Genomic DNA, 25,509 nt, shown 5'->3' with positions numbered 1-25,509 from the left:
GTCGACACTCCCACATATGAACTATGAAGGGTATGGTTTTCAAGGAGTGGAGAAAGAGAATTTTGGTCTAGAATAGGGTATCATTTGCTGGGAAATTGTTAAGTGGTCTGGTACGTGGTATAGGGTAAGGGTTTTAAACTCCCAGCGGCACCCCACCCAAAAATATACAGAGTACCTCCTTCCTGGGCCGAGACAAGATCCCTGACAACGACCTTTGCATATACAAAATTAAACATGTCTAGCATTCTCAGGCTCTTCCTCCTCATTTATATCAGACGACAATATCTTGAGGCCTAGGTATCAAAGTCAGTAAATAACAAAAGAAGATAGTCCAATTGTTTTAGCAATAGCATAACCAGTGGTTCTGGAATATCGATAAAACTGTTGATAAAACTTATGTTTACGCGCGCCGCCTCGGAGAGTCTTTATACAGTGTAGTAGATCCGTGGCTACTGACTAGCCAATCAGACTGCGAGTTTGCCAATAGCCAGTCAATAGGTTATGCTAAGAGTGGACCATCATATTTTTGAGATAAGGGAAGTTGGGGGCTGCATTGCAAAAAAAAAAAAAAAAAAAAATAGAAACAATCATGCAGAGTGAGCCACGAAAAAATATATTGTACTGTACCAAGACGGCCTTATTCCACCGCATTCAGCAAATTTGACGGACCTGTATGATGATGAAACAGCCATGCACAAAACAAATTTTAATGTTAATTTAAATATATATGTAATAAAAAAAAAAACAAGAAATTTAATGACATATCTGTTTCATTTTATTTGTAACGTTTTGTGGTCTCAGACAGGACAATGCTTTTAACTTATACAAGGAAAAATGATACAACATACAGATAAAATGGCAACAAGGTGCTTAATATAAACTCAATACAGTTTGTGCTACATGCCAAGCATGTTTGGAAAACAACCTTCCACAATCCTACATTTCATTAAGCCAGTTTTGTTAGTCATCCTTGTTTTCTCTTTTACGTCTCAGAGCTTCAGCCTCAGTAGCTGTATCCTCGAGATCGAATATTTCCGCAAGCTTGCTTGTCCCATGCACATCCGGGACTTTCTCGTCCTCAAGAAGAGAACGGCGACTGTCTACAATGTACAGAATGAAGCTGTTAAATTCAAGGCCTAAACCCAAAAACTGCAAACCCAAAATTTAATTTTAAGGGCGACTTTCTTTAAATACTTTAATTACAGTAAGGTGAAATGAAGGATTCATATTCTCTCTCAAGGTTGAAAGCAGTATCTTCTCACTGGTTATATCATATATTTCGCTGCACAATTTTCATTTGGAGCGTATGGACCACCAACTGATAAAATCGCCTCTTTTTACGATCAGGTGAGTACATTTCTCCTCAAATTCTTCACAGAAAAGACTTCCTTATTCAGCTATCATAAGTTATGTCCCAAACGTCCGAGAGTCGTACCAAGGGTGGCCGCGTAAACAAGCGTCCCATTACTTTTTTACTTACTCGCGACAATCTGGTAGACAAAATTCGCCTCCGCTCCCCCAGCGCAAGCGTCAGAGCCCTGGGGACAAGTCTGATTGAAGTTTTGGAAACACTTGTCTGACGGACCATGCTTGTTATAGTTTTGTTCTGCGCTCCCATCACTCCAACATTCACCTGTCAAAATGAACAAATCAGTATTTAGCACTGTTTATTATGCCGTTCAAGGTGATTGTAACTAAGTTTGTGAAGGAATGTATCGTGTGTGTGTGACAATTCAATCAAAGTTATTGAGCAGTACTTTTATGTGGTATGTACAGTTTATTATTCTGTACAAGATGGTTCTAACTTTTAAGTCTGTGGACGAAACCCTAGTGTGTGACCATTCAAATGAAAGCTATTGAGCAGTACTTTCATCTGATACTGTTTATTATGCTGTACAAGGTGGTTCTAACTTCAAAAGTCTGTGGATAAAAACCTAGTGTGTGACCATTCAAACGAAAGCTATTGAACAGTACTTTTACGAAGTACTGTGCGTTATGCCACACTAGGTAATTTTTTTTGTTTTTAAAATGGGTGTATGAACACCACTGAGCACTAACTGGATGGTCCAGCCTACCATGATCGTGTACTCCAAACATGCTGTATCCTTTCAGCTGAGCGGCCCTTGCACATCTGCACAGGAATCTAGTGAAACCTTGTTGCCAGTTGTTTCCAAACTCCATGATCACTCCATTGAATGCAGGTCTGTACGGCTTCACCTCATTCAACAGCTCCTTAGTAAATGCACGATTGGACGGATCTTCACCATGGCAACCGACAGGTTGGTAAGTGATCTCGCACGGGGCATCTGCAAATAAAAAAAAACCCGGATGTAAAAGAGTAAACTACCCTGGATATGTATATACTGCCTGTGTCACCCCTCCCTAAAGAACTACTTCAAAGAATAGAACACTCTTTGGGAAACTCCATCCGAGATCTGATTCCAAATGGTTCCTGGATTCACAATCAAAGCCTCATTATGATTTTTATTCTTGGTTTTCATGTTACGTCATAAAATTCTGAAATCAAAATTGACTAGGCCTGCTAAATTTTCGTTGTCATTAGGCGAAAGATAAACTAAAAATATATATTTTTGCAAATTTCCTGATCGATAGTGTCATTCGTTTTTAAAACAGAGCATTTTGAATATTTGAGTTCTCTGTCGTATGTGACATCAAGCTGAGTGCCGTGACAAAGCTGTTTTGTTTGAAAAAAGGCCTTTCCTTTACATTTTGTGCAGATTATACATTTCAGATATAATAAGTGGTGTTTATGTGAAAGTGTACTAGCTCTTAAGCCAAGGATGGCCGCTGTTGTAAGCAGAATTGAGTTCCAGATGGTTTCTCTGACATCACGGCGGCCATTACTGTGTCCCTCGGCAGGACACAGTTATGGCGGCTCCATACTAAGCTTTATAAATTTGCGTGGAAAGGTTCGGAAAATAACTCGCGAACGGTACACCGCACAGACCCGAAACTTGGAGGAATTGTTTATCTATTTATCATCTATAATATTTGAAATTCATAGCTTCTGTAGTTGAATGGTTTCGAATTTATTTTTTGATTGCGTGACAGTGAAAACCAGCAATTATTTGGCAAAATGATTTTCTGTGCTCAAATTTACAAAGAAAAAGGGTAACAATATGTAAAACACGCACCAATCATGACTTCCCACGTATCTGCCAGGGATTGGCACTAATCACATGACTTCACTACGAATTCTGATTGGTTCACTATTATGGAGGGGAACAGTGATTGGCTAAGTTAGCAAGATGTGATGATTGTGGTGTAAGCTTTACAAAAATCGTGCTGATTTTACTGTTCCAGAAAATATCCATGCCCTTCCCACGGAAGAGCTTTTTCGGTTTAATCTCACACCCCTTCAAACTTCCCCCTTTGGAATTTCCAATAACGTTCCTTGGGTTGGATATGGATATTTCAGACTGGGCACATTAACAACTAGTTTGAAAGAATAACAGCTACTCTGCCAGCAGAGTCGCTTCGATCTTTCCTCAGGAAAAGTAAAAAAAGATGTTCAGTTCGAAACTGCCCTGACTCATCCAGATCGCGGGATGATCGGCAAACCAAGGAATTCGAAGCCGTTGACAGAATCGCGTTTCTCTTTTCCTCGACCCGACTCTGCAAGCAGGGTAAATGACAGCTAGAAACATCAATAGGCCATTTCCGAGTTACCCTTTACTTCTGTACGATTCTACGTGCGAAAGCACTCAAATGAAAATGAGTTTGATTTGCATGAAAATGGACCTGTAGGTGAAACTCATTTTTATATGAATGGTTTCGCACGTAGACTCGTTTTGAAACAGAGGGAAAGGGTACCCCAGAAATGGCCTGTTGAAGCTGACCACTCACCCGCAAGACGATAGACTGCATTGGCGTAGTTTTTTCCCGCACAGTATTTCTCATAAGGCTTGCACGCGTCAAAACACTTGTCCTGGCAGTTATTTGACTCGCCCAGCTTACTGTATGTCTGTTCTCCGTTGAGTCCACTCCAACATTCACCTGAATAAACATGATCAGATATTAATTCTCCTTACAATATCAATACGCTGTTACGGAGACAGGTGATGAGAATAAAGAAAATCATCAACTATAAGGTATTCTCTTGATGTAACACCAAAATCTCAGAACTAAAATTAAAAGAAATGTATGGGAATAAGTAAGGAGAATTAAGATATCGAACTTAGCAGTAAAAGGGCCCGGGGACTCTCATAAGAAAGGGAAGGGGATGGCATGGGCATGGCTCAAGCTTTATTCTGACCCCTAAATTAAACGAGATTATTTTTCATGCCTGGTCGCCTGCCTGGTCGGTCTAGGCCGCTAACATTGACGGTGACGGTGTCATGTGCAACTTATAACGAGACCTTGACTGCTATGCTATAAATATTAGCGTTCCAACCTGAACACCCTAAGTGAGACCAGAATCCCTGATGTACACTCCAAAGCGAGACGACCCCATCTCTTTAATGTGGGAGTTCCCCCCTCCCTCCCCCCACCCACGGGTAAAAGGGTCTCTTTTGAGAGGGACAATCCTCGTATCCCATTGACCAGCGGTCAGGAAACGAGTGACCCTGAGAAGTTCTGATTAGAAGTGCGAAAATATCGAACTTCTGGTTGTATTGCGATACTTAGCTTTCAAAAGCATGACCAACGAACTTTTCGGTGTTTTACTTTAAGACCGAAACTTTCGAGAGTCGCTTGTTTCGTCAACCTCGAGCACTGAGTAAGGAACGGAGACTTGAGGTACGAAAATGGAGAGCGGGAGTTGCTTGTTCCTTTGCGGTGCTTGCTATTAGAACAGCAGTGTAAAATCAACCGACCCCACTTGAATGAAGTCAATGACTCTATTTTGGTTTATTTTATCAGTAGCGTAAATGAAAATACGTGAATCCTTTTTAATAGTTTTTGTTCTAAACATTAGAACGGCAAGTTTAGTTTTTGGGAAGTGCAGATTTGGGACTCCGTACAGATGTAGCGTACAATAGAGAACTTGGTTGGAGGAAAAGTAACAGCATTCTTTACACGTACCGTAGTATTGTACTCCAAATGTGGCATGTCCTTTTTCTTTAGCTATCTTGGCACAGCGGCAGACAAAGCTCGGAAGATACACGTCCCAGTTCCTCCAGTCAATAGACTGTCCACTGTAGATCTTCAAGTTCTTCTGTCTGTCCGTCATGATGTAATCAGGAAGTGGACGAGGAGCCTTTTTGTTGTCTTTGAAACAACCAATCCTCTCGAAATCTAGATCACAGTCTGGTACTGAGATTTGAGAAAAGGAGATGAATGAGTGCAGGGTTTGAGTAATTGTGAAACGAGCTATGTTACCGATATTTAAGGTTATTTTTCTGACATTAATTGCATTGAAGGAAACCCCGAAGGTAAAAAAAGTAACAATAAACTAAATATAAACAAGGAGGGTTACCACTGGGGAAAACTACTTCAGTAAGACGGATAACAAAAAACAGACTTGAAAAAAATTGGCCTATTCTTTCAGGTTGCGCGCCGTCTGTGATGTGGCTCTTTTTAATTAAAAGAACCGGCATGATCAACATTTCCTATTCTACCAAATGTAGAATAGGAAAAATTAAAATTGTTAACTATACATACCAACTGGAATTATATGCAATGAAATCAAAAAATCAGGAAGACAGCCACAATATAAATCAAAAATGGAAAAAATATAACGAGAGCCTCTAATTTTCATAATGTAACTCCTGTGTAGCCAAATAGTTATTCTTTAAAACAAAGTATATAAGTTAAGCCATATAAATTGTAAGTAATGGTCATTGTAAGTTATTTAATCCTGTGTTAATTGTATTATTATCAGCAGCACAAAACGAAATCGTATAGTAGCGAAAGTGATTGTAGATGTAATTGTAGTCGTGTCGTAAATGATGTAAGTAGCGATTTGTTATTAAGTAAGGTAACTGTATTGTAGTGCAAGTAGCTGTGTTGTATAATATTTGTATTATAAGTAGTGTGTTGTAATGAACTGTATTGAGCCTCAGTGTTGTAAGTAGGGTTGGCAAATTCATTAAAAATATATATATATATATTCTACCAAATGTTTTTTATTCCCAAAAACGGGGAAAAGATGGGTATTAGGGAAGATTAAGACAAATTACAAACAACATACCTGCAAATTTAAAGTAACTTTTTTAGACAAGATACGCCATTCATTTTTGTGATGAAGTTGCATCGAAAATGGCTTAAATTTTTATTGTCAACCCAGGCATAAATATTCTCAAGTGAAACATTGGTACAAAGGATATCTTCGACTTAATAAACGAAGATAACGTTCAGACCGTCAGTCGTGAATTAAGGCTCTATCTCCAGAAACCAACCGTCTAGTCAATGCAAAGAATTAACTAACAACTTTATTTCCAGAGCGTCAAAAACAGTGTCAGCATCGATCTCATGAGCTATTGAAAGAAAATCTCTTTTCTGCTGCCTTTACCCCAGGCATCCCAGCTTCGTTGAGCGCGGTGCGCATTGGTGCGCAAGGGGGTTGAGGCCAACCTAACCATCGCGGCAGCAACCTCGTCACCAGGACTGTCCGTCGGGGGGGGTACCACGCGGATAGCCCTGGGGACGAGGTTGGCGCGGCAGCGTCTGTGAATTTCAGTATAGCGTTTCTTACCTAGTTCAAAAACAAAGTTTGTCCATTGTTCTCCAATACAGGTTCTGTCTAATTTCCCGCACTCCTTGTAATCATCTCCAACACAGGATGATTTTGGCGCCAACTTGTTCAAGTCGTAAGTTCCAGGTGCTCCACTCCAACATTCACCTGGAATATTAATTATAAAAAAATACAAAATAATATACGGTGTCGTAGATATTAAGGCAAAATTTTTTCGATGATCATCCGATCTTTTCCGATCCTTTCCGAAGATACCTTACGCCGGAGTGCAGCATATACACACTTGTTTAAGATCGTTCATTGACTATGTTTCAGTTTCATGTAATGTTCCTGATGTGTCTTTTAACAGCATTTTATCCCGCACTTTTCTGTCACGACTTTTACTTCACGTAAATGTCATGATGTGCCAAAAGGTGCGGTTGCAAAGCAGAAAATCAGTCGGCCATATTGACTTTTATTTTTTAATCACTCATGAAGAAGGCAAGTTTAACTTTCCGAAACGTTGATTTAAAAAGAATTTTGGAAAACAGTGAACAACTTTTGATTTAAATTTGTCTAGTTTAAAATATTAGTATAATCCAAATAATCAAGCAAAGAGGGTAACAAAATTAAATGGATCAATTAAGGTTTCTGGGAAACTGCTCACCTATCCCTCCCCAAACCTAACATTTTGCCCAAAGCGATAAGTAAGGGTTAATGTTAGGTTTGGGGAGGGGGTAGGTGAGCAGTTTCCCAGAAACCTAAATTGATCCAATTAAATCACCAAGAGGTACATTTTAATACCGTTAAATTCTTTAAACCAGTAACACATGAATTTTACGAAAGCAATGGCCAAACGGTAACGCAAGTGGACGCAAGTAGCCGCAAGTTCAACTTGCGTACAGACTTGTTTTGGGTGGCCAAACGGACAGGCATTAATTTAGTCGCAAGTGCACGCAAGTTTGCGAAAATCCATTTAAAATACTACGAGGTGCAATTCAGTATTTGAAGTAAACTGCGAAAAGTGCATTGACTTGCGTTGGATGGCTAAACGGTGAAAAACTTGCGTTAACCTGCGTGCAAATTTAATCTCGACAAGGTGAACGCACGTCAACAAAAGTGTACGCAAGTCAACGCAAATGCGCGCAAGTCCTGCCCAAATGGAGACGCAAGTAGACGCAAAATTTCAACTTGCGCCTACTTGCGTTACCGTTTGGTCAGGGCTTAGAATTCGTATATTGGGAAGTTCGCCAGCGCCTACCGTAGAACTGCAAGCCGAACACAGTATATCCTTTAGCCTTGACAATCTTCGCGCATCTGCAAGCAAATCCCGGCATGTAATTATTCCAGTCCATCCACTCGATCTTCCGTCCGCCGTACACCTTACTCTTTGGGTCTCGTTCATTTAACACTTGTTCTTTGAATACACGAGATGGACTGTCTTGGTAGCAGCCTCTGGCTTTATATGGAACAACACAGTTGCTGCACTGCCACGCTTCGGCTGATTACAGGGAAAGATAAAAAGAAGAAAAGATTTGCAAAGAAGAAAAGCGTTGCATGTTCCTCAAAACAGTGACAGAATAGAATAGTCTGCCTCAAACAGTGCCTTCACTTGAAGCCATAGCAATATATAAACTGTTTCGCTCCCCATCGCCCAACCGAAAATTCGTGGTTTCTTATTTGATTTTCCGCTCTCATTCAAGTACTGGCCAGGATTCAGGCTTCCACACGACTTAAATCATTGCTGAAGGTCCGGAATTAAGTTCGCATCTTATCAATCACGACAATTTAACATAAATAACGCAATTTAATCTCAGAGGAAAGCCGGTGCTAAGTGCAAGAAAACGCGCGTAAGACAAAGAAAGCCATGATAAGTTTTGCTCTGGTTTCTGATTGGTTGAAAACGACAGTTCTGATTGGTTACAGTGCACGTTGCACGACTTTTTCTAACCAATCAGAGACCATAGCAAACGTAGACACGTGATTACTTCTCGACACCTAGTTGAAAAGTGCTGTAAAATTAAGAGGGTCTACTGGAAATAACTACGTACTAGCTTTGTTTTGCAGCAAACCATTATTATAAGTTCTTGCTCAAGGTTCGAATGTGGTTTGACATTTTTGTGGCTGCTAATAAAAAGAATGGCTATATTTTGCTAAGAACTATTTGAGGCAGACTATTTTTTAGCGTACATTTTTCCAGAGCATGTCGGTTCTGAGTTTTTGTACCCTGCGAATCTCGCAGAGAAGTCTTACTTTTGGTGCAAACTGCAGTGGCATAACTGTCATTGCTAGTTACTGTTACGTTGTTTCAGACCGCTAGCTGTGTCAATCTTACACTAGCACAGCTTTTTCTTACTGGCTTAACTCTAGCTTTGATGAAGATAGAAAATTACATAAGTGAAGACGGTCGTTGAGCCAAGAGAAAAATTTAACAAATTTAACTTTCTTAGTCGTCGAGGAGGGCGTTCCAGACATATGCCGGATGCCAATTCGACCTTTACACTCCTACAGAAAGCTATGGATTAGTTGGTTTAATGTTTAATCCTTCCTTTTTTGAAGGCAAATTTCCGGAAATAGTCAGGTTATAAATTTTACAAAATTGAGTTAACTGATGTATTCATTAAAACGAAATTATGATTAAGGACGGGGAAACTAATTTCAATAAAAGTTTAAACAACAGATTAAAGTCAGTTTTTGAGGGTAAAATTGCTTGTTTGCAGATATGTGGCAAGGAAAGGGATTAATTTAATTGAAGTCGTGCAAAAGCTATTATGTAAACTCGTGATTTGAAACTTTTACAATTTTAAATGTGTAAATTGCAAGAAACTAATTTTAGTATTTTGTTACAAATGAAGTTAGTTTTGAAATTGGAAACTTAAAATTATTCAAAACTCGTTTCTTACTCGTATTCTATTTATAATGTGCTCTGCATTAAAGGCAAAGTCGATCATGTCTGCAAAGCAAGTTGTTTTAAAGAAGAAAAAGTAGTTCAAATCTTAAGAAAGAAAATAAACAAACAGTGTAAACATTATCAAGGACATACTCAATAAAAAATGTGATAATTCATACAATTTTCACATGACGCCTAACACATTGGAAAAGTCATGGAAAATTAGTAATTTGGGCGAGAAATAACATTAATAACAAATGTACGATATAATTGGAAAACCAAGAGTGATCTGATTTTTCAATTCAAAAAATTGATGTTTCCTTGTAAACTTAGTCGGAGAAACATAAAGATAATTAATTAGTTCCGTGAAAAAAATCAAATCAAAATTAACTTATTATTGCTGATATATTACAGTGTAATTTACATAACGAGCAGCTTTCGACGAAATACAAAAAAATGATTTGTAACACACAATTTACTTCTTTTTTTTTTCAAAAAAAAAAATCAGTCATTTCACAATGCTACTCTATCTCTGAATTTGTTTGAGCGTATTTTAAATTAAAACCCATACAACTTTTCAAACGCGATTAAAAATTTCAAATCTGACATATGTTAAAAATAATATGAAATGATTAGTGGACATGAACTTAGCGTGTCACTCAAAAAGAGATGAAAAAAATGAAATATTTTTTTTGTTCCAGCAGAGTTGTAAGAAAAATATCTTTATCCGGTGAAGAGATACGATTTCATGTCGTTTAGTAACAGTTTTAAACGATAAGCTTAGCAGGAATCAAAATAAACATATGTTTTTTTAAATGAATGATATATTTAGCAATTTAACGGAGGCAAAAACGTTAGGACTGGAGTTAAAATCTTTCGTTTTTTTTTTCTTTTTGGGGGGCACAGAGTTTTTGAAAGCTTTGGCCAAAAACATTCAACTGTAGCTGTGTTATCTTCTTCGTAGCTGTTTTTCGCGGTACTAATATTCAATTAACAACAGGAAATAAAATTTTATCTTAATTTTCAAAATAGTCATCGAAACCGATAAGGTACATGCAACTTGTCGTAGCCTATGAAATCGAACATGTTTTTTTGTTCTTTGTTTTTTTTTTACCCACGTCAAATACGATAGTTAAAACGATTTCTTGCTGGGCGTTGAAGGTTTTTGCAAAGCGCCGATTTGCAACAAATCGCCATTACCTTCGAAACACATGTCAAACTGTTATTTAACAGCCATCTGGTTATAATTACTTTTGAGAATTAAGAAATTCTACATCTTTCTACGTTCCTTTAAATCAAATCCATCGCTTTTACTGGGGGGTTCAGATCGTGGTTTATATTTCTTGGGCCGTTTTTCTGCATACTCTGACCTTACGAAACATGCCTGCCCCCTCGATATTATACAAAAGGATTTAACCAGGAGATTTTTAATTTGTTTAAACAAACTCCCTCAACCCTTTAAACACCGGCTAATAACTAAATCTGTTCGTTACCATGCAGGCGAACAAAAACTCTTTTGCTTAACTCCCTCTTGCCCACGATGTCACTAAAAACTGGATTTCCAAACCGTTCCTTCGCAACAGTAATAAAAAGTCAGGTTACATACAGATACTTGCTTCTAATATTCAAAACATACCACTTCTAAAAGTATATAGCAACATACGATACCTTGGCAACGTAAGTGTACCAGAATTAGAAACAGGGCGAGATAGCGAGCTGCCATAATAGAGGCGAAATTGCGTTGCTTTGAAACGATGGTGATGAAACAAAATGCACTATCCTGGTTCGTGTCTCTTCGGCTGGGCGAGGCAAGCGTGCGTTGTCAATAATTCAGAGGCAGGCGAAATTTATTATTTCCAGCAGCTCGTGTCAATAATCATCGAAAATTAGCATGGGATTATTTCGAGAAAGAAGCAATAACTTAAAGAAAAGGAGTCTTTTGACAGGTGTAAACAAACAATTGCCAAGCGCTAGGTCTATTAACAGAAGTGTAATTAAAAATGTTTTGAGGCAAGATTTCTGGAAGTAAGTGGGTAGGCGGTATTTGTTAAAAGGATGGAGTGCGGATTTGGATTTAAACAAAGACAATTTGCCTTCTTATTTATGAGCTAAAACTGGCAATAAAATTGCAAATCTGTATAGGAAACTATCTTTTATTTAGCGACAGAAATGAAAAGCATAAAATGCAACAACAATTTTCAAATATTGCTTAAATTGCAAAACACACCGTTTGAAACGATTGCTCTCTTCGAAGGTACATTTATTGTTAGCTACCACATCGCAGCACGATTCCTAAAATTAACAAAATTTCGTATAGAAATGATACCGCTAGGAGTGAAAGAAATTTCGTGAATGTTTTTCAAAGCTAACCGCGTCAGCATATTTAATTAGCGTGGTTTGCTCAGAAGTGCGTGTCAATTTCAAGCAATGCCGTGACACCTGTATCTTAGCCTGTTTGCATAGCTTTTAATCTATTCTGTTAATTTTGATAGGAATTCGCGATTAACCATTTCCGTCAAAGAAACAAAAGTGTCCTAATGGCAAGGAGCTGAGCTTTCCGTTCGCTGTTTGCCTAGACGGCGAAAACTGAAGTATCTCTTTTTGTCTGTAAACTGCGCAAAACGAACACGGAATGTTTATTGCGAGCGCCAAGAATGGTCCAGAGTCGTTCGCGTGCGGGCGCGTGACGTATTCGGTAGGGTCTGCGCGGTTTCGTGAAGATGGTGAAAGAAAAAATAAACTGCGTGAAAGTTGCAACTAGTGCCCGGACTTGCTTTCACTCACACACATACATGTTTGTCATGCCTTTGACGGGTAGACACTTGTGTTTATCTTTATACTCCTTAGTCTATTCCATTTCAAATTTTCGCATTTCCTACCTCTTAAGCCACGAAAACACAGGACGTAGTTGTCAAGAAATTGTTTTTGTCTGGAATGCGGCTCTTGGCGGACTATAGTCACTTACCGCCATCAAATGCACCCTTCACTTTTGCATGGGAACCACGCCTTACAGACTGGCAACTGGTACCTATGCAGACCCCCGGTCCCGGAGGTCCCCCCCCCCCCCAAAAAAAAATGCCTAAACGGGTATTTGCCGCCCAACGGGATCGTGATTTTGGGCTCCCGATCTAGAACGGGGTATCCATTTTAGAGACGATTCCTAGAACGGGGTATGATATTTCGAACGCACGAAAGTCTCAAACTCTCAGCAGCCAAAACGGGGTGTAAAAAATTGACCCGTTTCTAGAACGGGGTATCATTTTCAATACAATTTTTTTCTAAAACGGATTGCTACCTTGGAGACCCGGGCGGCACATACCTACCCAAAACATGCCTGAGTAACCCCCCGCCCTCCCACCTGCGCAGACAAGGAAAAATGCGTGCAAACAGTTTTCTCCTAGTGCATACAGGAGTAGAAAGACTTGAATTTCACTTTTGGACACTCTGTAGTCGTGTGTGACTAGACAGTAACTGTACACCCAAACTATTTTTAGTGGCAGTTCGAGTTAGCATGCATAAATTAGCTTATCAGGTCATTGGCGGGAAAGTTATAATTTTAGCGCCAAATGTTAATGGTGGGATGCGACGAGTCTACAATGTACAACAAAACAGCAAATGAAATGCTTTTTACATCCTACACGTGTATAAACGTGTGAGCGATACGTTACGTTTTCGTCTTTTATAAGGTAAAATTCTTTGGAGACAATATACTATACTTTGGCTCTACTAAGGGCAATCGTCTCCAGCTGCCCGGTATACGATTTGCTCTGAGCTTGGTTCAACAGGACTGAAGACGTCTATTATATGAAACTGCATGAGATATCCGGTCCAGTGCATGACCGGCTGTAAATCTAAGCAGTTCAACATACCACTGAATGCAAGAAACCTCAAGCCACTTGAACAGATCTTCAATTTTAAGGTATTTATAACAAACGCTTGCGTCTTTGCGGGTCGCTATTGACCTGTATTGTTTCTTTATACATACCTTGACATATGAAACACACAGCAGCAGTAAATACCAAAATTATTTTCCCAGCAGGAAAATATCTTGCCATATTTCGCCGCAAGCCTTTTACTAGTCCTTGCTAGTGAATAATACCCCGCCAAAGTGCGATATGAATTTTTGTCTCGCAGAACTATCGTTTAAGGTCATTGTAACAAAATATTGCATCGACAACTGATAGGTCAAACCTTTTTGGCAAAATGCGTAAATGGACTACGTAGATAGACGTAGATAGGCAGAAATTGGAAATGTTAAACTAGACATAAACAAAAAACGTCCGACTTTTATTTTTTAGAGGAGGTAATTGCTGATAAGGGTATTTGGTGGTAATAACTTTACGCTATTTCGGTGGGGATGGAGAATGGTGTGTGTGTGTGGGGGGGGGGGGGGGAGTTAGTTGTCTAAGATTTCAGTACAGCCGAACCCGCCTTGTGGACACCTGCTTAAGAAAGACACCTCGTTATTCCGAGGCAGTGGGTTTGGTCGCTAATTCATACATTTTCTCTCCCTTGGGGTTTGACTTATCGTAAAGGCATTTAACGGGGGGGGGGGGGGTACTCCCTATAATGGCCTATACGGGGAGGCTCCGCCCGACAGGGGTACCTTTTTAAGGCTTCAGGTATACAAAAGGGTAGGGATTTCACGTGTTTAGGTATATGAAAGGGAATGGAAATCTGTCACTTAGGTATTTAAGAGGGCCTTTAATTAAAATATTTCGAACAGACGCAATTTATGGCTGTATTATTTTAATTTATTAAGCGCTACATGAAAATGACAAGAAAACGTCCTGTTTTAAGTCCACGCCACGTCTTTTAGGTATATGAAAGGGGTACCTTTTTTCAGTTAAAGGTATACGAAAGGGGTAAAATTTCTATCAAAATGGTATATAAAAGGGTAAGGGGTTAGAACTTGGGGCGGAGCCTCCCCGTAGAAAATTTTTTTGAGTACCCCCCGCCCCCCCGGGTAAGCACATGGCTTTATTTGCACCTATTCTCCAGATCTCTTTTCTCCTTGAGCACCACCTCGCACCTCATATTAGCCAGTAGCTTCCTACACAGATTATCTTTACGATTATCCGTGTGGGGGAAGAAAGTTTGCTTGGAGAGCCCTGCGTAGGAAGCTGGCGTAGGGCTTGTAACACTTGCAAACAATGCACGAACAATAGAGACTAGAAACAAACTTGTAAAAAAAAAAAAAACAAGAAATCTGAAGAACATTTAAAAGAATGTTCTCACACTCCTAAGATTTATTTCACTACATTTGGTTGAAGTCCTTATCTCTTTTAAAAGAATTTAAAAGAAAAACCAAAGCCTTGGAGATTATGGTTTGTTCGAACAATTAATGTTTACATGAAACTCAAATCGTTTCTACCGTGCAGGATTTTTGTTATTCCTGAGTAGGCGAAGGACGTACGTTAGTTGATTTTTTTTTTACAAAAAGTCTAGCCAATATTGCTCAAGTACTCTCTTATCTCTTCATTGTTCGGCTCAGTAAACAGACAATGGAAATACAACCAATCAAATTCATAGATTTAATTAATAGAGCATGGTAATTTATTTTTAATGAAAATAAAATATTTATTCAAATCTCTAAAAAAAAATCTAAAGGAAAATAGGCTAAAACAGGACTCTTGGTTAAAATGAGCGGATAAACTATACGTAAAATACAATACACCCTTTGTCCTCACAACACTGAGCAGCGCCAGAGGGCTGGTAACTAACTTCATCAGGATCAGGCGTGTGGACGCCATCAAAACATACCCCACAATTCTGTTCGGTCACATTGCTCAATTTATAGTCCCAGGCTCCTTTCAACGTAAACAATTTCGAACACAAGCCGCACTTGAAGTTTGCACCTTGAGAACTCTGGGATATTTTCCAAACGTCTTTCTCGGGGTGGTAAAGAGTACATCTTTTTCTACCGTAGTGAGGATCGTATTCCTTGTGACAGCGAACACAATGAACCGTGTCAGCGGTAAACTTGCTCTTCGGGAGTAAAGCCCCCAGTGCACTAATAGTTTCAGGGTCTTTGCTTTTCAAGCTGTGTTTTAATATCGCGTGCAGTTTTAGAGGATCGATCGTTTTTAAAACGCCTCTCAAGCGATGGTATTCCCTCTCCATTTCGCCCTCGGAGAGATTATTTTTATGTCCATTTTCCTGCTCCTTTTCAACTTTTTTCTCATGAAAATGGTCGCCATTTTGAACGAGTGGTTGAGTGTAGTCTGGGTACGAGCCACTCGTGCTACTATCGGAGAGACTGGAAATAGAAAATGCCTCGGCCTGTGTGACGTCATCCGAAGACGACGATGAATCTAAAAAGGTCACTTTCTTCTTTCGTTGTTTACCTCCGAGAAGAATTTCCTGCGCTTGATTCTCGCCGGTGAAGTATCCTCCATTCTTAAACTGAGATGCATCCGCTTTCAAAACCACAACGTTCGCAAACTTGTCAATCATGAGCTGATCGTCCGTCGTAAAACCGTTCTTCGCTGGATCATAATGTAACTCGTCGCTTTGTAAGTGAGTTAGTTTGTCCATGTTGTCACTATCACTGTTGAAGTAATGGATATCGTTTTGTAGATCATGTTCACATCCGGGAAATTCGTGTTCTTCCTCGTCATAACTCAGGTCTCCAGCCTCCCCGAGCTCTTCCTCGCACATCTCGCATGTGGAACAAGTGCTGCATGTGGAACAACTGCATTCCGAACCCAGGTCGTCATCATCTGAGTATTGATCATCATCGCTCGCAAATCTTAGGTCCTCATGATTATTGACATAAACAAGTTCTTGTGCGTTGTTGCTTTCCATTTTATACTCACGGCGGGTTGCGGGGGACAAGAGACCTCTTTAACTTCTCTGTAAAAATAAACATAAGAACGGATATCAGGTATTTCACAAAATTGATTAAGTTATTCTCCCGCGCGCTTGTCGTTGGTCTAATAGCTTAAAGTTGGATGCGCCTTGAAGAAAAGAAAAATCACACATTACACACTGACTGCCTTATTACTGGACAAATATTGCTACATTTCTGTGCTGCTTACTTCAGTTTTTTTTCTTCTCTAACAGCCAAGAATCATCTAAATGCTGTGTCAAAGGCTGAACGCTGCATAACAGATGAGAATATTTCCAGTTGGGCACAACATGTTATGTTACTGATATTTGATGTTCCGTTTAACTGCTATTAGGCGCCTTAGCCTCTTAAATTACGGTCTCGTTTTGTCCGCCAGTTACGTCGGCTATTCTCAGAATAGAAACATCTTCAAGTGCTCGCCTGAAAGTTTGAGCTCGTTTCCGTCGTTACGAGCACACACATTCCAGATCTTATGCCAATATTCTGCAAGAAACAGTTCTCTTGAACTTTCCAGAATAAAAAAAAAAAAAAAAAAAAAAAAAAAAAAAAGGGTTGGAATGCCCGCAAAAATTTTAGAGGGTGCTTGTTTGCTCATGCTCACATATTTTTACAAGTGCTCACATGCTCGGCTTTTAGTGGAGGTAGCTTTTTGAAAAGTGCTCGTTACTCGCAAGGCTACCTTTTGCCAATGCTCGTGCTCGCAAGGAAAAACGCTGTGCTCCCATGCTCGCAAAGACCATTCGATACCCATAAAAATGTTTTCTCGTTTGACGGAGACAGTTAATAGGCTCAACGCCGGAGACCCTCTTGTAAATCTCCGTCAACAAGCGAACATGAATGTTAGTGTATCACTTTCACTGAAGAGGCCTGTCTTGTCATCACCGTCGGTTATAAAAAAATAAGTTTGATTAATTGCATTTTATTCAACCCATGTACTTGACCGTAAGCTAGTTTATACAGATGGTAATTAACATTTCTCTCCAAGATCAATTTTCAATTTCCACTTCTGTTTTGCACTAAATTCATGAAGAAAAGTCGCGAGAAGGAACAAACTGATCAGGGTATTAACAAGAAGCCAGAATCTCTAAATGAAAACGAATCGTGATATAAAAAAGCAGACATGACTCATGAATTTTAGCGATGATGGATTGAAGAAATTTTTTACGGTATCACATTGCATATTACACTATTGAGGTTAAGAGTTGACCCATCAAGTAGATATATCAGACTTATTGAATACAAGAAGAAATAGCTGCTTTATCAATCTGTTTCATTTTAATCAAAAGCGACGTACGTTTATCGTTTAATTGAATATTTCATGTCAGAAAGATCACACGGAGAGCAATCGAAAAATACTTCCACTCGCATCAAGTGAGATATTTACACCCACAACACTTTAGTAGTAGCTTTAAAAGCAATATATATGTTCTAAATTCGAAATCCTTAAAATAAAAACTTAAAAGTAGGTTTACGTGATTAGTGATGAAAAAATCGCGTGGCAAAAGGTCACGAAATCTCGTTTCTTCTTAAAGTAATTAACTTCAGATGTTGCCTCGGGCAGTCACGACTGAAGATAATTTTGGATGCATTACGTGCCTACATTCAGTCTTCGCGACTGTATCTTTCCTTCGATCGTCTATTAATACTTGTGCAATAAATAAAATAAAAGCAAAAAAATCCATAGAACAGGTGATTTATATAAAGCTTTGCCTTTCTATATTCTAACTTTTCGGAACCTTCTTCCACTTGAAACAAGTGCATGCGTCACTTTTGAGTGCATCGGTTACGAAATCTCTCGTTCCACTTGGAAGAAGATTAAACGAACAGAAAGACTAGTCTAATCAAACTTTTCAATTCTTCAAAATGTAAGTCAGGCTTCTGAAGTTGTTGACAAAAGTCTTTGGGCCGAGCCACTTCATTTGAAAACTCAGTGACTCCAAAACAATATTCTTGCTGCACTGTTTTCTATTTTTAACAACCACTTAAACGTTTCCTTTGTAAGCGGAGACGTTCCTGATCATTAGTTTCAGCGCATTTGGACCCAAACGAGCAATTATCCAACTATTAGCATTCTTTCGATAAGAAATATACCGCGGAAATAATTTCCCCTGAACTAACACGGGCGGCCATGTGCAACCCACATTGCAAGCAGAACGTGCGTAAATGCTTGTCCACAATTATTTTTTAGAAATTAAAAAAACAAAAACGATCTTTGACGGGAATATAGGATATAGGGTCCATTAAATATCGTTGCTCTACTTAGTCAAGCGAGCATTAAATATTAAAGCAAAACAATATTAATTGTTGTTTTACACATCACTGGCAATTTATAAAGATTCACAGTCGGGGGCAGCCTTCGGGTCTGCTAAAGGTTTTGTTTTACCCTGATTGGCAATAAGTAAGCTTTTACCGGTGCGGACGTATGTTAACAACGTGTTATAGCCCTGAATGACGGTGAATAAGTCCAAAAAATAAATAAAGGAAATCTAACAAGTTGTTACTACAACAAGCGCGTTCCGAAATATGCTTAATTACTGTCCGGTATTGATGCAGGAACAGCTTGCGCTTATAAACACTACACTTTTGTCTTATAGCGAACAAGCGACTTCTTGTTCTTGTCAAAGTTTGGCCGCTCTTTATTCGCTACTCGGGTTAAGTAAGTGTTATCGGTGTTCCTTCGTGGGAACAGAAACACCTACATTAAAAAATAGTTATAAACTCACAATTTTACCCAAAACTTATGAAATTCCGGTCGTCTAAGTGAACTTCACGTCAGCTCTATAAACGCTTCGTAATCAAAGCTTGGAGTTGCTTTTCTCTCAAAACAAACTTTCTACACCAACTTAAAGTTAATCAAACCGTTAACAAAACAGCTATCAACTTGTTAAAATGAAAGAACATGTCCTTACCTTTGCTTTGACTGTCCGCTTTCTCTATCAAGAGCGACTGTCCCTTGATAAGCTTAGTATAATCACACACAAGAATTTCCGAATAAGCTTATTAAAACACGACAGAAGGGCTACATTGTGTCATTGCTTCAGATAAAGCCAACATGATATTGCTATCAGTTCGTAAGAAATGTAAACTTTCGAATTGCAGGAGAAGATTCCTGAAATTCAGCAAGTCTTAAATGCTGGCATGTGTTATCGGTGAACACACAATGAAATTTTAAGCACAAAAACAGACACGACCCAAGAGCACTGATCTATGACTAACGCCTATGTTCCACGAACATTAAATAACAAAGGCTTCACGTCGGATATGTGGCTTTGTGCTGTTTTGTTTTCTAGAATGGGCCAGTAAGAGAAAGAACATAACATAATTAGCACCAAGCTACAGATGTAAATTAAATTGGATTCAATCAGTTGCCGACTTGAAGTAATGGGCAAAACTTATGTGAATACCATTGCAATTCTTTGTTCATTTCAGTGATGTAAAATTTTATTGGTTTTCTTTTCCTAAAACTTTGACTGGATTAAAGTAATGATTGCATAAATGAAAAAGAACCTATCTTTACTTTTAATCACAAAAGAGCTTTATGATCTTGTTTCGTACGAAGACAAAATTCTTATTTTCAAGAGGGATTACACTCGAAGCCTAATCCAAACTTTTTGAGCAGCTTTGTTTCATAAGTAAACACATTAAAATCAATCTTATGTACCTCACGGTTCTCTAATGCTATCTTTAAAGTAAACTATTCAAATTTTCGGATTTCCGTAGCTTGACGCAAGAGAACAACAGCGTCTGCACAAAAGATTGGAATTTTCGCGGTTTTATTCCATTATCTGCGAAACCGTTTTGCGCTCTTTAATTACCAAATCCGCACAACATACATCAATAATGTAAATAAACCAGTTGAATAAACTTCTATTGCCAACAGAGTAATTATAAAATCCCTTGGCGAGGATTGGTTGTTAAAGAATAATAGATCATAATACACTGCCCACACTAAGACTCTACAGGCCAATTAACTAAAGCCACTTGAATGCGCGTTTGATTGGCAGGTGATGACTAGTCGGCGTTCATTGTTGTTCATTTCATCTCACGTGCTTGACACGTCATAATTTACTTAAAATACATCGTGATCAATCGGTGTTGTCAAAAATCAAGTGCAGTTATTGAATTGCATCTGTTTTCTTTTGATTGCTTTGCTAAATATAACTTACATCAAAACGCTAACAAGACCACGGGGGGGGGGGGGGCTTATTTCTCTTGAAGACCTTTTGAGGCCGGCTAGCTTATTAGAGAGGGAGAGGGGACTTGTATCAAATCATATCTTAGATAAGTACATTTTATTAACAAAATAAAATAAACATTTGATGCCGTAGTGCTGCTAAGTAGCGTGCTTTCACTAAATAATAACAATAACAAGTAAATGTGTTGCACTGCACGAATAACTTGAAAAGCGTTTTTTTTGTTCGTAAAATGTCATGATCTATTCTTGGAAAGTGGGGGGTTGGGGGTGGGGTAATAGAGATGGGGCTTGTTACAAAATTGATCTTTTAGAGGGGGCCAGGGATTATTATTGAGGGGGGGCGGGGGGTTAGAAGAGAGGGTAGCCTACGTATGCATACGGATTTCCGGTAGTTACTTCACAAAGAGCTCGGAAGGCTGAAGAGTGGGGTGTTATCAGTTGAGCTTTTACGGTATTTGAACTGTTGGGTTTATTAATTTCTGCTCACGTTTCTCTCAGATCTTTATTCTAAAGCATTTGTTTCAGCCATTGCTGTGCTTCTTCAGAGTTGCGTTGATCTCGGAACAGCTGCACATGTGGAAGTACTACTTAAAAAATAGTTACTGTGATTCGACTGAGAAGAGACAAGATGTTTCACAAAGCCTGCGAACACAGACGGATTTCCGGCTACAAAAGAGCATGATATCAGTCTTTATAACCCATCCATTAATTTTGCGTACGCTCATTGGACAAAACGCATCACGTGGTACAAAATCGGACGTCGGGTATCAGCGAATATACCCCGTCCGATTTGATATCCGTCGCCCGATTTTGTAGGCAAGCAGAAAACAAACAAACAAACAATTTTTTTTTTATGATATCACAGAATTTAAAAAATCACGAAAACCAATTAACTTGGATTTATTTCAACCACGTTACGACGGGTTTATTGCGTAGGTTTTTTGTTATAAATTTACTGGCGATAAAACGCGTTGTAGAAATTAATTGGAAGGTTATAAAATAAATAAACCCCCTTTCTGGCTTGCTGGTATATTGGAGGATAATGCCCTTGGCTAAAAGATTGTCCTCAAAATTTCACAGTTGCCCTCGAAGCTTCGCTTCTCGGCCAACTGTTCATTTTTCGACAATCTTTTAGCCTCAGCCGCCTGAAGGGGTTTATTTACTAAGTGTTCACAGGCTACAGTAACACGACAATGAATTATATCTCCTACAGGGAATACCTTATGGAAAGTTAATTGGTGTTTCTAAAGTTAGTATATAAATACGGCTTTCATCATGGGGGTCCACAGCATGGAACGTTCAGCCTCTAGTGTGACCAATATCTCAGTTACTCTTTACTTTATCAATACATTGTCTGCAGACAGGTGATGCGAATTACGAAAATGATCGACTAAGGGATTACACGCGTTTTGTTTCTCTCGCAACGACAACAATACCCCTACTATTCAGTTTTAGGTGACAGTTTATACTGTAAAGGTGAAAATATTTTAATTATTCCAGTTTCTCAAAGTTTTTGATTACTTTGATTACTTTTTTAACACTTTCTGGATTTTACACGGAATTAGCCAAGTTCAAAACGAGCAGGGGACTGGGTACGAATATTCAATATCGATTGCACTGAAAAACTGGGCCTGTCATCTGAAAGAGCATCCAAAAATTAGTAATTCAACCAAATTTGAGAGTTATTGGTTTAAACGCAAAGGCATGGAACTCTTTTAAAAATCGTTAAAATAAGAGAGCTAAGTATGGCTGGATGGACAGCTGTCCCTCCAATCCATACTAAGCTCTCTTATTTTAGCAATTTTTAAAAGAGTTCCATGCCTTTGCGTTTAAACCAATAACTCTCAAATTTGTTTGAGTTACTAATTTTTGGATGCTCTTTCAGATGACGGGCCCAGTTTTTCAGTGCAATCGATATTGATTATTCGTACCCAGTCCCCTGCTCGTTTTGAACATGGCTAATTAAAGAAAAGGTGACATTTGCTTTTTACTGTAGAATGTTCATGATGCAATATCGTTCTCATATTAACGAAAATATCACTAATATTTTGAATATCTCTCTCCAAACTCGTCCCGACTGCAGCCACGAATAGGAACGAAAAAGATGAGTGAGTGAGTGAGTGAGTGAGTTAGTTATTTAGTTAGTTCTTATATTAACAAAAATATTACTAATATTTTGAATATCTCTCGCCAAACTCCTCCCGACTGACATGACGTTGCTTCGACACTGACCACTTAGGATTTTCAGAGCAGGGCTTGGGCTCGAATTGGTATTCACGTATAAAGCCTCTGTAATCAAAAATTGGCGGATGACGACACAGCTTTGCAAATGGTTCTATCTTGGTAATATCATATGATATAGACACTGGGTCATCTCTCTTGCGTAAAACATTAGAAGATAACCAGAATTGTCGCATGGATCTCGGATACGACCCATGAAGACTCAGATACTGCATGCATACATCCTTGTTAAGTAAAAATCTCTGATCTTTTCCAGCGCTTTTGTGAATGATACGTTCGTTATCCATGAAATACGTGACATTTTTTGCGCTATCCATCATCCACAAAGCCACAGCCTGATCGCCATACGGCGAGCAGAGAAGAGTGGTATTCCTTTTGTCCAAGATCTCCTCGACCAGGTCGTAAGTAAGGATCAACCACGCCTCATCCACGCGAACAATTTTAGGTTTACAGTGAACAAAACCCCAATACAGTGCTTGCTTTGGTCTAAAATTTAGCTCATATAGAAGGCGATCCAAGCAAAGAAAATGGTCATCATCTATTCGCAGGAAAAAGTCGAACTTGTGACGTTTAAATGTCCATTCCATGGTTTGAAGTAACCTCTCCGTGAAAGCCAAATTATCTGCCAAGAAAAGCGATGATTAGTACGGGCGAACTGTTTTAAAACAAATCTCTGTTTTGTTCGCTTGCAAGTGCGAAATAGTTGAAAAAATCGATTTCTGAAATTTCAACAGTCTGTAAAATGAAACGATCAGAAAGACTTTGCTGATAAAATGAAAGGATGAAATTGACTGGGAAGAAACTAACATCCCCCTTTTTACAGTTTCCCTGTTTCTGATCCATGACCGGATCCAGGTCTGCTCTCTCGAGACCGGCGTCCTCAGTTTTATGGTCTTTTATGGTGGTCTGTTCACACAGGACCGGCCTGCTACCGGATCAATGTGATCAGCTGTTTCTATTAGTTACTCATGCGCAAAATACATTCATTTTTGGGGGCCCGTCCGGTGAGCCGGTCCAGTTTGGGACCATGCCCTTTTGCGCGCAGGTCTGAATAATCGGACTGGATCGAGACAAGATATGTGGTACGGATAGCAGAACGAAGGGTCAATCCGGTCCGCGAATTTTGCACTGAATCCATTTGGAGCCCCGGGGGGGGGGGGGTACTCTCTATAATGGCTATACGGGGAGGCTCCGCCCAAAAGGGGTACCTTTTTCAGGCTCCAGGTATATAAAAGGGTAGGGATTTCACAACTTTAGGTATATGAAAGGGTAGGGAAATCTGCCATAATGTTATTTTAAAAGGCCTTTATATCATATATTTCGAGCAGACGCAACTTTTGGCTGTATCGTTTTAATTTATTAAGCGCTACATAAAAATAACAAGAAAACCTCCCGTTTTAGGTAAATGTGATGTCGTGTAGGTATATGAAAGGGGTGCCTTTTTGCAATAAAAGGTATACAAAAGGGGTACCTTTTTCTATCAAAATGGTATATAAAAGGGTAAGGGGTTGGATCTCCGGGCGGAGCCTCCCCGTACAAAACTTTTTTGAGTACCCCCCCCCCCCCCGGGTTTGGAGCCCGTCGCGTGAGAAAATAGCCTTAAGCCCTTAAATTCAAAAGCAGATATCCCGAGTTCAAAAGCCTGATTATTTCTTCTAAAACAAATCTTGTGGAAAACTATTTGAGATCTCTTATCCAGGCTTATACTGTATTTGATCTTTGATCTTCGGAGACCCAGACGCAGTGAGACAAAGTAAACTGAACACGTTCTTTAATTGACCGAATTTGCCACTCAGTTTACTATGTCCTGTCGAGACTGTTCCTCGGACAATATATGTATTTTGAAGCGCCATAACGCCCCATGTTTGCTCGATTACCCATGATACCAAGCGAGACATTGTCCATTGCGGTGTGCGTGACTCCGTTATTACGAATTCAATAAAGTATTAAATCATCTTAATTTTAGATTTCCTGATTTAAAAGTACACGGATATTTATTTGATTTTTAAAAAGTTTGGACAGCGGTGGGAATAACTGAAACGGACTTCAGAGAAAACGTGGCAGCGGGGCAGCTGCTTGACATCTTTTTACGCAAATTTCGAATTTGTATTATAACTTGAAGATAATAAATAATAACTTAATTATGCAAACTTACCTTCGACGGAAAGAAACACCAAGTCGTTATTTTCGTCATCTTCTTTCAAAACAGCATTTCTTGTTTCGTTATCCAACCCAGCTTGGTCGGTGAAAAACGCGCAATAAACCTCATCTGTTCTGTGTTTACATTCTGTAAACCACGTTTCTCGTATAGCGTCCCGTCTCGCTCTTCGGGCCGCGTGTGTTAAAACCGCCACAAATAGCAGGATGTTTTCTGGTCGCCTTCGTTGGAATAGATACGCGGAACTCGCCTCGGGTGAATTCACGTACAAGGCTTCCTTGATTCTGGAGTTAGGCGCCTCTAAAAGCGACGGCCAGTTAGTTAAGACCCCAATTAGTAATCCTTCAAGTAACGCTAGGAATATCAGCACTAACAACACAATGCAACGCGAGGACATATTTTTGTGTGAATATCTTCTAAGTAACGGAAACATTGAAAGCCACGGAAAAAGAAATTTGACTTCGAAAACACTTGTCGACGCGCCGGATTTGAGCAATAAATTTCATTATGTCAGTCTGCGAAGAAATAAATTTTTTCGACT

The 25,509-nt window shown here is 39.2% G+C and overlaps 3 protein-coding genes across 5 annotated transcripts; all 3 read right to left on the bottom strand.

Moving 5' to 3' along the window:
• Window positions 1-752: 752 nt before the first annotated feature.
• Window positions 753-13,667, bottom strand: LOC144631194 (uncharacterized). 2 transcript variants are annotated; one of them, XM_078489600.1, is made up of 8 exons: window positions 13,510-13,667; window positions 7,896-8,135; window positions 6,656-6,802; window positions 5,044-5,274; window positions 3,868-4,017; window positions 2,076-2,306; window positions 1,481-1,633; window positions 753-1,100 (listed from the first exon to the last, which is right to left on the bottom strand). In XM_078489600.1, exons 1-8 carry the CDS (start codon window positions 13,577-13,579, stop codon window positions 961-963), a joined length of 1,362 nt encoding a protein of 453 aa, XP_078345726.1. In that variant the 5' UTR covers window positions 13,580-13,667; the 3' UTR covers window positions 753-960. The 2 variants fall into 2 exon arrangements, with proteins under 2 accessions (XP_078345726.1, XP_078345727.1); XM_078489601.1 differs by lacking the exon at window positions 13,510-13,667 and adding an exon at window positions 11,193-11,371.
• A 1,390-nt stretch (window positions 13,668-15,057) lies between these two features.
• LOC144629940 (uncharacterized) lies at window positions 15,058-19,729 on the bottom strand. Of its 2 annotated transcripts, XM_078488197.1 has the most exons (3): window positions 19,284-19,729; window positions 16,795-16,857; window positions 15,058-16,379 (listed from the first exon to the last, which is right to left on the bottom strand). In XM_078488197.1, the coding sequence occupies exon 3, from the start codon at window positions 16,329-16,331 to the stop codon at window positions 15,180-15,182; it is 1,152 nt and encodes a 383-aa protein (XP_078344323.1). In that variant the 5' UTR covers window positions 16,332-16,379; window positions 16,795-16,857; window positions 19,284-19,729; the 3' UTR covers window positions 15,058-15,179. The 2 variants fall into 2 exon arrangements, with proteins under 2 accessions (XP_078344323.1, XP_078344322.1); XM_078488196.1 differs by lacking the exon at window positions 16,795-16,857 and having other exon boundaries at window positions 19,284-19,724.
• Window positions 19,730-22,259: 2,530 nt separating this feature from the next.
• On the bottom strand, window positions 22,260-25,455 carry LOC144630454 (uncharacterized). The gene is made up of 2 exons (XM_078488815.1): window positions 24,966-25,455; window positions 22,260-23,432 (listed from the first exon to the last, which is right to left on the bottom strand). Exons 1-2 carry the CDS (start codon window positions 25,399-25,401, stop codon window positions 22,738-22,740), a joined length of 1,131 nt encoding a protein of 376 aa, XP_078344941.1. The 5' UTR covers window positions 25,402-25,455; the 3' UTR covers window positions 22,260-22,737.
• Between the last annotated feature and the right edge of the window lie 54 nt (window positions 25,456-25,509).

This window comes from Oculina patagonica, chromosome 11 (genome assembly GCF_052425735.1).
Source record: "Oculina patagonica isolate OP01 chromosome 11, crgOcupat, whole genome shotgun sequence".
Classification (NCBI taxonomy): domain Eukaryota; kingdom Metazoa; phylum Cnidaria; class Anthozoa; order Scleractinia; family Oculinidae; genus Oculina; species Oculina patagonica.
This window is presented reverse-complemented; position numbering and strand designations above follow the sequence as displayed.

Excerpts from the sequence above, each read along its gene's own strand:
- LOC144629940 (XM_078488197.1), bottom strand. The coding sequence starts at position 16,331 with ATGGAAAGCAACAACGCACAAGAACTTGTTTATGTCAATAATCATGAG.
- LOC144630454 (XM_078488815.1), bottom strand. The coding sequence starts at position 25,401 with ATGTTTCCGTTACTTAGAAGATATTCACACAAAAATATGTCCTCGCGT. Across the intron at positions 23,433-24,965 it reads GGTGTTTCTTTCCGTCGAAG|ATAATTTGGCTTTCACGGAG; the intron begins GTAAGTTTGCAT and ends TTTTCTTGGCAG.
- LOC144631194 (XM_078489600.1), bottom strand. The coding sequence starts at position 13,579 with ATGGCAAGATATTTTCCTGCTGGGAAAATAATTTTGGTATTTACTGCT. Across the intron at positions 8,136-13,509 it reads TGTGTGTTTCATATGTCAAG|CCGAAGCGTGGCAGTGCAGC; the intron begins GTATGTATAAAG and ends CCCTGTAATCAG. Across the intron at positions 1,634-2,075 it reads GTTTGGAGTACACGATCATG|GTGAATGTTGGAGTGATGGG; the intron begins GTAGGCTGGACC and ends TCATTTTGACAG.